The sequence below is a fragment of the Urocampus carinirostris genome, chromosome 18, assembly GCF_059441175.1.
Source record: "Urocampus carinirostris isolate Australia breed hairy pipefish chromosome 18, RoL_Ucar_1.0, whole genome shotgun sequence".
Lineage (NCBI taxonomy): Eukaryota > Metazoa > Chordata > Actinopteri > Syngnathiformes > Syngnathidae > Urocampus > Urocampus carinirostris.
In genome coordinates this window covers 24,366,028-24,379,219 of record NC_142366.1, presented here as the reverse complement: position 1 = coordinate 24,379,219, position 13,192 = coordinate 24,366,028, and the positions used below count along the sequence as shown (strand labels likewise).

The 13,192-nt window shown below is 43.9% G+C and overlaps 1 protein-coding gene across 1 annotated transcript in view; it reads right to left on the bottom strand.

The window, feature by feature from the left end:
- Positions 1 to 3,888: 3,888 nt before the first annotated feature.
- The window catches only part of sspo (SCO-spondin), a 106,286-nt gene continuing 96,982 nt past the window's right edge, over positions 3,889 to 13,192 (bottom strand). The window contains exons 114-117 of the mRNA XM_088322158.1: positions 11,795 to 11,855; positions 11,377 to 11,507; positions 7,691 to 7,841; positions 3,889 to 5,020 (exon numbers count right to left, since the gene is read on the bottom strand). Coding sequence (XP_088178284.1) covers positions 4,998 to 5,020; positions 7,691 to 7,841; positions 11,377 to 11,507; positions 11,795 to 11,855 — 366 coding nt within the window. The 3' untranslated portion in view covers positions 3,889 to 4,997. The remainder of the gene's footprint in view (positions 5,021 to 7,690; positions 7,842 to 11,376; positions 11,508 to 11,794; positions 11,856 to 13,192) is intronic.

Sequence of the window (13,192 nt, the reverse complement as noted above, 5' to 3'; positions counted from 1 at the left end):
ATGAGGGCTCAAGGATTTCCCTCGTAGATGAAAGATCCCTTCACGTGAAAGTGTCACCATTTTTTTAATAACCGATGCAAATTTATTGTAAATAACCAATATTTATTATTGATCCCTGCTATCTCTGTTGCTGTCTACTAGGTTTTTTGTCTGGTGTAATATATGATTACATGATGTCTTTTTTTTCATATTGGTAACTACTATTAAATTCTATGATAACTTAAATTGTATGTGTACATATGCACTAAATGGGGCAGCTATGAATTTCATTGACACTCTGTGTAATGACAATAAACGCATTCTATTCTACTTTTTAAATTTATTATTTTTTTTTCTATGTTGTTCTAGTCTATTGAATTCAATGCAGAAGAATAAATGGGAGACTTGGTATAACCGATACTCATGCATTTGGATATTGAATCATAGATTATTTTCAAATGAATTGTGCATTGATGTATTCATTGATTTTCGTGGAAATAATTGAGTGAAACCGGACTGCAGAAACAGAGAAGCGTCTCCCTGCTTCATTTGGGCTTTCTCTTTCAGTCCATTAGAGTGGGGCTTCTCAAATAGTCCGACTTGAGGTCCCACCATTCCAGCCCAGTGACAAACTGGGGTGTAATGGTGGAAATCAATCAAATGAATCAAATCAAAACCAAATCAAATGAATCCAATGAAAAGATTGTGCGGTTTGAAGCAGAGATAGTAGAATATAGTCACCTTTTTTTAAAAAACAAAAAAAGAATGAATGAGTCTGTCCCTGTGTGCCCTGCGATTGGCTGGCAACCAGTTCAGGGTGTCCCCTGCCCACCCTGACTCCCACCTGTTTTTTTGCTCCCGTCCGTCCCCTGGCTTTGACCCGTTTTTGATCCTGACCACCTCTACTTTACTCTCCTGGTTTACGACTCATTTCTGACACCGACCATGTTTTTGCTCTCCTGTCCAAGCAATATTGCCATCGCTCGCCACAGAAGTTCCACTTCCGCATTCAGAGCGACCTGCTTCCCGCGCCCAGCGATCCCCGGATCGTGGGTGCATCCCTTTCCTTTCTTCCAATAAAACTGAGAGAAACATAACGCAAGTGGGTCCTATCTCCGTTCTGGTCTTGACAGACTTGATCGCTGTCATCACTTTTTTCCACTTTTCCTCACACTACCTTGCTGTTAACTCACTCTTATTATTATGGGCAGAAATGGGAAATCAAACAAACAAAGCTCCGAGCTCGCAATTATCTGTATCAAACTACATGTCATGTTTGCTGATTCGGGGCACCTGCAACTGCCCCGTTGGCGCCAACAGCCACGGGACCTGATTGGCTGTTGGACTCTTTTTAAACTCCCGTCTTCCGACAGGAAGCCGTCAGACCGTCTGCTGACCTATGTTCTCAGCTAGGCAAGCTTTTGTACTCTCCGACAGTATCCTGCCCCGTTTTCCTACCTGATACCTGTTGCCGACCTTTTTTCTGGACCCGTTTCTGCTTTTGCTCCTCCGTACCGGCCATTGACCTGTTTTTGCCCTGTTTTCTGCCTGATACCTGTTGCCAACCTGTTTCTGGACCCGTTTCTACTCTCCGAAATTATACTGCCCTGTTTTCCTGCCTGATACCTGTTGCCGACCTATTTCTGGACCCGTTTCTGCTTTTGCTCCTCCGTCCCGGCCATCGACCCGTTTTCCCTGTTTCCTGCCTGATACCTGTTGCCAACCTCTTTTCTGGACCTGTTTCTACTCTCTGACATTATCCTGCCCTGTTTTCCTGCCTGATACCAGTTGCCGACCTGTTTCTGGACCCGTTTCTGCTTTTGCTCCTTCGTCCCGGCCATCGACCTGTTTTGCCCTGTTTTCTGCCTGATACCTGTTTCTGACCTCTTTTCTGGAACTGTTTCTGTTTGGCTCCCCCGTCCTGGCCATCGACCTGTTTCTCACCGTCAACAACGACCCTTGCTCGACACGGAAGTGCCACTTCCGCGTTCCTGCCATATGCTACCCGTGACGGACGATCATCGGATCGTGGATGCAAGCGCCGCTCTCTTTCTTAATAAAAACTGAGTAAAACAAACGGTATTGGGTCCCGTCTCTGTTTCTGGTTTGTGACACTGCTGACGTGTGATAAAAAGGGTTGCCGGGTCTCGTGGAAGGCCTGATTTCCTCCTTTTTAAACTAGCTTCTGTTACGTTTAGTATCATTTTGCCACGGCAAAGGCCGGCCACCCCCTGAAAAAGGGTCCAGGTTTGGGTCCCGCCCCGTCAGTTGAGAAACGACAGGAGAGCAGTACCCGGGAAAAGGGTCCGGTTTTCCGTTCCGCGTTGATCAAAACGACCCTCGATCACGAATGCGCTCGTGTTCCCCCCTCCCCCACTCTTTTAACGACGGCAAAGAGGTGATGGATTGCAAAGCCCGGCGGTTGGATGAGGCCCAAGCAACAATTTGTCAAAATGTGACATTTTTCTATGAATTAAAAATGCATCAGTCCCCCCGCTCCCATTACACACTGGAGGATTGGGCGCATTAGCGGCAAGACAGAGGAGGCGGCTTGAGCGGCCTTCCGTCTTCCACTCCCTTATTTAGTCATGCCGCCAAAGAGGGGAGGAAGAAGAGGGAGGATGGAAAAAAAAGAAGAGGTGGACCTTGGCTTGTGGACTTTTACACACAGGCCTTCATATCTGTGAGGGGCAGTCTGGAGAGGCGGCGCCTCACCTGTCAACACGGAGATATGAAATGGTTATGTTTAGTCAGTCTTCAAATTCTTTCTCCATTTTTAGATCCCCTTCTTTAAAATGACCGATTGTTCACCTTAGGAGTATTACGACCTGTTACGGTTGCCGTGGCGCCCGATCGGCCCCAGCTGCGGTTCATTGACAGATTGGCTTTCCATCTATTCAAGCTCAGTGCTCTCATTCTCCCTTTGTCAGTCTGTCAACAAACCTGTGCCCCGCCTGTCGGTCCTGTTTCCCGTTGGCATTTCCTGTACGGTATTGTTCCCGTTTATTTTCGTCCTGTTTAATATCGGTTTCCGGTTTCGTTCCCGTCTATTTTTTCCCGTTTATTATTCTCTCCAGTTTTCGTTCCCGTCTAGTTTGTCCTGTTTTATTTCGATATCCTGTTTCATTTTCAATCCTGTCTGTCCCGCCTGTCCGGTATCGACCCCATCTGTCCGATATCTACTCGGGCAATTGCATACCTGTCAACCTCCACGGCTCCACGCCTGTACAAACTGTCGTATTTTCCCGTAGAAAATACAAAATAATCGTACACCGTATTTTTTTTTCGGAATGATGCACGAAGGGAAATCCCCAGGCGGCGGACGATTGCATATATTTACCTTCATGCGCCGTAACTTTGACTTAGAGGGAACATTGGTTATCAGCTAAAAGAATAGCGTTTTCATTCTACAGTTAACGTATCACTTTCTTGCCTTGACAATGAAATGATGAATAAGCTGTAGATACATGTATTTGTAAATCTGACTGTGCCTCAGCAGACACAAACCACACTGAAAATGACGTCTTAGTTTATCATCGTGAGTTTACGTTCAAGCGGTTGCACGAGAACAGTTGTGCAATGTGCCACTTTATCGCAGCCGAGCAGCCATTTTCCTGTTCGGCTTCAATCCGCCTTTGGAAATCGTATCAACATACGAGTACAAAAATATAAATAGCACCGGTTTATCTTCACAGGATCTCAGCTGGGCGGCGACGTCATCACCAGGTGCTTTCTGCTTTTCTTCCCTTTGGCCGAAGGACGCCTACAACACGGCAAGAATGGATGTTCCTGTCCGGAAAGGTCGAAAACAACTGGAACTGGTCCCGGGGCCTTTTACAGTTGAGGGTTAAAGGTTCCGTTTTGATGGAGTAAGAACAACATGAGATTTTGACAAAGTAGTCCGCGTGCTCCTTGAGTAGAAAAGTTTATTAGACCTTTAAAAAAATGAAAACATGACATTTACACCAAAATACTTGTTGTGAAACAAAAACTACAACAGTGTAGAAAAGCAGTGGTGTGCACAGATAGACAGTAGGTGATGCTCGAGGCCATGCCTTTTTTCATAGGCATATATTAAGATAAAAAAACTCACAATTTACTGAGGTTTTTTTATGTATTTAAGAAAAACACCGAATTGGGGAAGGAGGATTTGGGTCTGGTTATAGGAGAGGGGGGTTCCGAAAAAGTTCCCGATGTTCAAAACGACACCAAACTATTGCAACCCGTAGCAACGTTTTTTAAAGACACATCGGGGGGAATAATGCCATTTTTGTAGCATAGACTCACATCGTAACTCATAACTTTTCTCCATTTTTAGTATAACATCTACCTTTAAAAAATGAAAACATGACATTTCTGCAAAAAATACCTGCCGTGAAACAAAAACTACAATTATATAGTGTAGAAAAGCAGTGGTGTGCACAGATAGACATTAGGTGATGCTAGAGGCCATGCCTTTTTTCATATGCATATATTAAGTAAAATAAAACTCACAATTTACTGAGGTGAATGTTTTTTTATGTATATAAGAAAAACACTGAATTGGGGATGAAGAATGGGGGGTTCCGAAAAAGGTCCCGATGTCCAAAACGACACCAAACTATTGCAACCCGTAGCAATGTTTTTTAAAGACACATGGGGGGAAAAATGCCATTTTTGTAGCATAGGCTCACATCGTAACTCATAACTTTTCTCCATTTTAAGTTTAACGTATTACGAGTAGGAAATACTGTTTACAGAATTTGTGAAATCAATTTGGGCATTTTGATCCATCATATCAAAAGTACACTTTAATATGAAAATAGCTTGGGCTCCTAAAATATTGGTGCACAACACTGTCAAAAAGAATAAGACACAGGCCCTTTAGTAATATATTTATGAAAAAAGAGTAGATAATAAAAGCATATATATGGAAGTAAAAGTATAGTTTTCAGTCATATAATGACTAAGAAGCACATGAAAAATCTTCTCTGACTTGCTTACATGAATTCATGTTGCCGTAAATGTTGCAGACGTGCTCATCGCCTGGACAGGTCACCCCCTGTAAATCACAATGACATTTGTGAGTGGAGTATGAAAGCAGGAGCAAGATATCATAAAGCCTGGCGCTTGCCTTCAGTTTCAGACGGAATATATGACAAAACATGTTTCGGTGATGGTGGCCATCTACTTATATTTAAATGTGCAGTGATGCGCCATCAGGGGAGGCAGGTGAGACTGTGCCTCACTTGTCATAATGGGAATAATGGACTAAAGTTATGTCAAGTGATGCATTCTTTGGCTGGAAAATATGCTAGCTTGTTTTATTTGTAAATCTGACTGCCTCGCCAGACGCAAACACCAATCCCGACTCGATGCAAAATCTCCTGCGTCCCGACACTCCAAATTTGCATGGAAGACGAGCATCCTGTGGAAAAAAGCCGACGGGTGGTTGCAATTGCGTGTACCGTTCCGGCCCGCCGCTTCGCTCGATGCATACGCGGCCGAGAAGGATCGCCATAGTGACCGAATCAGTCAGTCGGCGAGATCGAGAGTGTCACGTACCAGAACAGGCAACAGGAAGCACAACCCAATCGCGTAACGTTACTCACAGTTTATTGGGGAGAAGAGAAACGAGCGCACACTCGATCCGGGGATCTTTGGTCGCGAAAGTAGATTGATCGGGACGAGGAAGTGGTCAAAATCAAACAGGTCGGGGCGAGAACAAAACAGGAGCAAAACACAGGCAAAAACAGAGATTCACAGGGCTTGGCAAAACAAGAGCAAAAACACAGGAAAAACGGGGATTCTCCGGGCTTGACGTGTCAAAGCAGAGTTTCGCGGGAGTTTCTCAAACGCTCCGACAAAGGGCGACTCACAGGACAGCGTTTAAGTAGTCAGGGAGCAATCTGTCAACGCGTTTCAGCTGGTGTCCATGGGCGGGACCAATCGGGCGCCATGGCAATCGTGACAGAGAGCGCCGAAGCGGGAATATGAGACGGGAGGGGATTCTCCGTGTTGTGCTACATCCAATTAGCTCGCGCAACAGAGAGGCGGTATCCGTGATTGAATTATTGATGCGCGGGGGCTCGGGCAAACGTACTTTCAGGTCAGGCTGTGTGAAAAGGTCGGATGAGTGTATTTGTAAACGTGCACAAGAGTGTGAAAAGTGTGTGATCTCCAGGCAAAATCCGTTCATTGATCGATCATCTCAATCAGGGTTGAGGTACTTTCCCCTACCGCACTATGAAAAGCTCTTGATCAAATCCTAGGGGTGGCTTTTTGTTGCGTTAAATAAAAAAGAACCACGCTCGGGATTTCACATTTCACAAACCAATTTTGAGAGGAGCATCATAAAAAGACACGCCTGGAAAAAAAAAAACTAGTGCACTCTCTGGATGTTCACAATTTTCTGACTTTTGAAAATTGGATTTAAGACATGTTGATGCCAATGAATGTGATTTTTAGGGATAGAAGGATGAGATGCGTCGGTCTCGATTCGATGGTATCGCGATCATTGTGATAGGCTATAATTGATGATTGCGATTGCGGTCCGCCGACATGCTGCTGCGGGTCGTTCGCATCGGTTAATGTTGATATCGGGGTAATGGCGCAAAAGAGATGCAGTCGGGTGACGGCAGCCGAATACGGGTCTGCGCTATTTTGGGTCATATCGTGTTCCGTCTTCCCAGGAACTGTATCAAAAGCCAAACGTGTCCATACTTTGGATTGAGAAGTTCTGCTTGCTCGCTCTTGTCCTCCATTTTCATCTCCATTAAAATCACAGGCGCAGCCGCGAGCGGCAGCCTTTCCAACAGCTCCGTGTTATTTCGCTCTTTTTGTGATTCATTGTTTTAAGTGTCTGCTTCTATCTTGGCTGTTTTTTGTCCCGTTTGACAACGACACTTTGGATGACTTTCTATCCTATGGTTATGGGTTTAAGGCACAAAAATGCGTTTATTCGAGGAATCAACTCCTTGCCCTGAAGAATTCTTGAGCAGGCGTGATGAGGGGGCCCTATGGTGGATGCAGAGCCGGAGCTAAAGCTAAGCGGCTAGTGGCACTATAAGTCTTCGGTATCGTCCGTAATCTTGGTAAATGTGAACTCTCTACCAAATAAGACCGACCAACTGTCTGTGCTGGTAAAAAAAAAAAATAGTACAGGGAGTGCAGTTTGCTGTCTTTTACGGAAAAGTGGCTCATGTCTAGCATCCCGGACGCTAACGTGGAGCTACCCGGAGCTACCCGGCTTCAGCGCTGTTAGGGACAGAGACACAAAAGCCTGCGGGAAGCGGAGAGGAGGCGGACACGCTATCTACGTGAAGACGAGGTGGTGTAACCCTGGGCACCAAGATTTCCATCTGCTGCAGGGAAGTCCAACTTTTGGTCTAGCGTGTCACGTCATCCACTCCGCTGTGGCTAAACTACAACACAGCACCCCGAGGCCATCCTGTTAATCTGTTCATAAACAACAGAAGGATACTGCTGGTATTGTAAATTTCCCTACGGGGATGAATAAAGTATCCATCTATCTATCCACTTCTGTTTGCTTTCCCGCACGATGACGAACTGTAAGCGGCTGCACAAAAATCCATTCCGGGGAGAAACCTCGATTTTAGAAATCTTTCGATATATTCGCAAATGTCATTTTGTCCCGCCCCTCGTGATTTTCCGCCTGGCGCTACATCGGAACCGGAGAGGGAGATTCAAACCACGTGGTTTAGCCTCTCACCTTGGCAGCTGGTGCACTCGCAGCTCCGTATGACGGGCAGGACCACCGGCTCGCTCTCGCCGTCGTCGCAGAGCAAGTTGAGGAATCGAACCGGGTTGTCCGGGTCCAAGCGGTAACTGCAACACTCGCACACGGACATCAGGTACGGCTCCTGTGTGCATAGGAGAACATTGAGGCTAGGAATGCCGTAGAAAATACAGGATCAGAATCAATGAAAATGATACAAGTAAAATCTTTAAAGAGACAGCGCCTATTATTTAGCAACTCCTGAAGTCATAAAAAAAACTGTGTTTTGAATAAACAGCAAAAACCCTCAACTATCATATAAACGTGCAGTAGTTTCGACTCGCTGACGGCATCTTCTGGCTAGTGTCATTATTGCAGCCTCTGTCAAGCTTCTTTTGTTGCGTGTGTAAATCGATTTTTTGCAAATTTACAAAGTAGTACTTTAAGCTTTTAGGAGTGTTTTTGGCTAGGTATGGTTTCAAGGCACCCCCAATAAATACCAAAGTTTTTCTCCTATAATTATGAATTAGGTTTTTTTTAATCATCGATAATGATTCTTTTCCCATCGCTACTTTTATCATCATTAATTAAATCATTTTAGAATTATTTACACATATTTTCTAATTAATCATGATTTTTTTTCTTCTATTCATGATAACTTATTTTTACATTGATGTTTAAAAGAAAATTGAGATGTTTTATTCTATCATTACTTAAGAATTGATGACTTAACGCTCGAATACACAAAACAAATATAGAAATCAGAGAGGAAAATGTAAAGCAAATAAGTGTGTCCCGGTGCTGGTGATGAACCCAATGGCCGCATTCCATTTCTTGGAGGCTCACCAAGCCCCGTTGCCACAGTAACAGTAGGTAATGACACGTCGGGCTCAGCCGATGTTTATTTTTACGAATCTCTCGGCGCGATCGCCTCTATTTTTAAAGCGGAGACGTACGGGTGCCGACGCGGGCGTCCGCGCTTGCTTTAAGGATGAAAAAAATGACAAAAGAGACGTCAACCGGCTCAACACGTGACCTCGGACATTCTCCTTCACGTGTGCTAATCAACACGTTTATATTTAGCTCACTGGTGAAACGGATGCGTGGGCTCAAACTGAGCCAGCCTCTTTTGCAAATTTGGACTCATTTGCTAAAGTTTAGCCGCTAAACGCTCCGTTTTTTTCACCTGGCGTACCTTTTTTAGACCGTAATCAGGGTTCGTACACGTTTCCATGGCCAAATTCAAGTCCATTTTTTTCGAAATCCAACAAATTAAAATTAAAAATGTTTCGTTTTTTTGTTGTTGACTCAATTAAAGTGGCTATCTTGCTGCTAGCACATACCTTGTACAATTTGGAGATTTTCCAATCTAAGATCTTGTCATGATTACTGATGCGACTCAGCTGTGCCCGCTCATTTGGCGCCACCTGCTGCAGGTTCTGATTGGCTCCCTCTCACTATTTGAACCCAGTCCTGTCAGTCCCCTGTTGTCAGTCCGTCTGCAAACCTCAGTGAATACTAGGCAAGCCTTTTTCGACCCTGACTCCCACTTGTCCCATTTTTTTCCGTCCACGACCTGTTTTGCTCCTGACCAGGTCTGTTCTCCCGTCCCGGCTTACAATCTTTTTGTCCGCCGACTATGTCTACTCTCCCGTTCTGGCTTAGGACTCGCTTCCGACCCTGACCACGCCTTGCTCTCCCAACCCGTTTTTTTCCGTCCCTGACACCGCCACCACATTCGGAGCACAATCCGAGTACGAGGGCGACTTGCTTCCCGCGTGCAGCGAACACCGGATCGTGGGTGCAGCCCTTTCTCTTTCCTACAATAAAACTTGTGAGAAATGTAACACAATTGGGTCCTGTTTCCGTTGTGGTCCTGACAGATCTACAATCTTTTTGTGTCAATGGGCTGCGATAGACTGACACACGCAGCTTGAATACGTCACACTTCTTATCAAACATGGAAAAGGCTCTATCGGTGTTCATCGAAGAGACAAGGTTCATCGAAGGCTCATCATGGAGTTCAATATGGAGCGGATTTTGAATTGAATTGTCTCTATTGTCATTGACATCGACGTATCGTGCATTGTGTTCTGCAGCAAATACTATCACGGGGGCAGTTTAGGTAAGGCTTTGTGTGTTGGGTGGGTGCACTTGTCAATGTGTTCACCCAAAACAAACTGTGAAGCATGGCGATGACTCGCTTTTAGGGGCTCGTCACGTTGAAAATAAATTCATTCATAAAATCGGACTCCGAGGAAAGTCGGAAGTGCGCAAAGACATGGTGATCCCTAACAGGTGCTCCGGGGATTGTTTTCCTGTCCGACTGAGGCAACGTCAGAAGTGAAGGTAATAGCAAAGCTGCAGGTACGGCCTACTTCTACAGCTAGGCTAAACACTCTCTTAAGCTCCCAATGCTGATCGAAACGGCAGATCAATTCACCTATGAAACGGATGACCTGGAGCTACAACATGTGTAAAAAAGCCGCATTTCGAATGGTCCCATTTTAATCATTGCGGAGACCTTGCTCAACTCAGGGTTATCCGATGCTAACGTGCAGCTAAATCTTTAAATCGCTTTCTCACACTGAAAGGAGAAGCCTTCCAATTTCAATGTACTTTTCTTTAATGACTATAAAGACTTTTTCATTTAACTGCAGTTCTGTGTTTTTATTTGTAGATCTTTTGTTGTTATTTTGTTACAGTTGTATACTCTCAGTCAGTTTGCTCCTCTTATGAAGGTGCGACGCTACTTCGTGGGAATTCATGTTTCTTGGGGGTTCCGGTTCCCATGAACTGCAATAACCGAGGGATTACTTCACTGGCTAAATTAATATATTGACAATTTTAAGTGATTTTTAACTTCAAGTTCAAATGATGGTAAAATATGGAATTTGCAGAAAATTTCTTCTGATGGTGTTATACTTTTTAGTGTGAGCTGGGCTTTCCTCATTTATATTTGAAAAGAAAAATGTACATCTGTAACCAACGATCAACATGATAACCCTATCCCATCAAATGGCAGAAAATGACATACTTAAATATGCATCCATCCATCATCTGCACCACTTATCTTCAGTAGGGTTGCGGGGGTGTAGGAGCCCATCCCAGCTATCTTCGGGCAGTGGGCAGGGGACACCCCCAACTGGTCTCAGGGCACACAGGGACAGACAATTCACTCGCTCATTCCCACCTAGGGACAATTTGGACCAATCAAATTAAACTGACATGCATGTTTTTGGAATGTGGGAGGAAACCAGAGTGCCCGGAGGAGAACATGCAAACTCGACACGGGAGGTTCGATCTCATGACCTCAGAACTGTGCCGCACATTCGCCAACCACTGCGCCGCCGTGCTCATACTTAAATAGTTTGTGTTTATTTGAGCTAGAAGTTGAAAAATGCAGTGAAATAATGCCTGGACCTTTGCAGTTTTCACCCCTGTGGTCACGGTCTTTCTTTGGTGGTTTAGCTTGGTGTCATATTTTGAGTTGAGTCAAAGTCATTTTTCCTACAATATTGCTCACACACTCAAGAAGCCAGGCGCTGACTGTGAGGGGGAATAAACCACCCGAGGACACAATATGTATGAAGATGCAACCTGCAAGCTTATGAGACAATAACCGTGCAACCCGAACCCCCAGGAGAACTCAAAACGGACCCGCTCATCTTAACCTATACCTCCAAGATAACGTCGGTCCTGGAAAGACAGCGCCCCCTACAGAAGCTGATCTCCACGTTGTCCAGCCGACAAGTCCCCTTTGTGATGTTCTTGACCTGCACGAAGCGCCGGCACTCCGGCGTGGGCTCGTCTGATGGGTACAAAGGATGAGAGTTAAAGGAACGGGAGAGCATAGGGGGAAATAATTGCGAAAATCCGCTTCAATTTGCATGAGAAAGGGAAGATAGTTTGATTCCTGGGAGCAAAAATGTCACAGTTGTGAGGAAAAGGGATTTAGGGCCGAGTGCGGGTTATATAATGCGATGGCTTGCTAATTGGCGGCCGCGGCAGTCCGCCTAATGTCGAGCTTCCATTTAAGAAAGCACAAAGGCTCCTCGGGAAGCATCAGGTTAGCTTTTTGTCCAGATTCTCATTTACCTGGGAAAGGGTTTCTGCAGACGGGGCAGCAGCTGCCCGGTTCTTCAACTTTAACTTCTCCCTGAGGAAGGAGATACAGTTTGATCAGATGAGGGGCCAGGAAGCTACGGCTCGTGAGTCATATATGGCTCCTTTCATGGGTACATATGGCTCAGAGATGTGACACTAGTCAGCTTTCTCCAGGTGAGTTTCAAGCATTGTAAAATACACTGTGAGTCGTTCAAAAACTGAATGTTTATACGATAGTTTGTGTACTCTATGCATATTATTCAAATATTGTTGCTTTTCACACATAAAAAATGCACAAAGTCTCTTTAAATAAAGTAAATAAACACACAGCAATTGTTCATTTGTAAAATTGAGAAAGAATGTCATCAGAATTTAAAATAATAATAATGGTTTCCTTCTCTTCACAATCATTTTGCTCAATTTACTTTAAATAAATCACAATATAACAAGTAAAAACGTAAAATAATCAAAAGTTAAAAATAAGAATAATATACTCAGAATTAAGGTATATTCTTCTGAATAAAAATGTTTTTGTTCTTTTAGATACGGTTACCTGGGAAAGAAAGGGAAAAATAAGACACGACTTAAAAAACATTAAATACAACTAACTTGCATGGTATGATGACAGACAATGTTGTTTACTGCAAAAATAAGGAAAACATGTATTTAAAAGAACATAAATATGAAAAACTAATTTTTAACATATGATAAATGATTTGCCAACAGAACTGAGGTTTAAGTTTCCAAGTAAAAATGTTTTTTTATTTTAGAAGATAATCCTACTGGCAAAAAAACAAAACGGGAAAATAAATGATACAACAAAAAATATTTATCTATCTAGTCCTTTTATCTATTCAACCTTTTTCAAGCCGAGAGCTACTTTTATTGATAATTAGCGCAAAGGGCACCCAGTTTGAAACGCATTTCTAAAAGAACAACTTATGTTCGTATGTGGCTAAAAGACTTCGAAACAGCTGAACCGATTTTTGTGAAAATGTACACAGTCGTAATTTAGGCCTATAGGAGTGTCTTTAGCTAGCTTTTGTTTCAAGGCAGCGCCAATAAATACCCAACAAAATCAATAAACATCTGCTTTCGTGTACAAGCGGCTCTGGAGCTGCAAGCGGTCATTTTGCTCTTTGGCACTCCCTAGTGGCTCCCTGGTGCTTTTACAACAAACCGCAGCCCTAAAAACCTCGCTCAAGTAGAATGCCCGGCAACGCCATGCCGGCAATGCCAGGCCATGACGCTTGTATGCTACTAAAATGTATTTGCCAACAGAAATTTCCTGTTATGATGACAGATAATACTGGTTTATTTGACAGCAAAAATAAGGAAAAGATTTATTGGACAAGAAAAAAACCCATGGTATAGTAAAATCATTCTTAC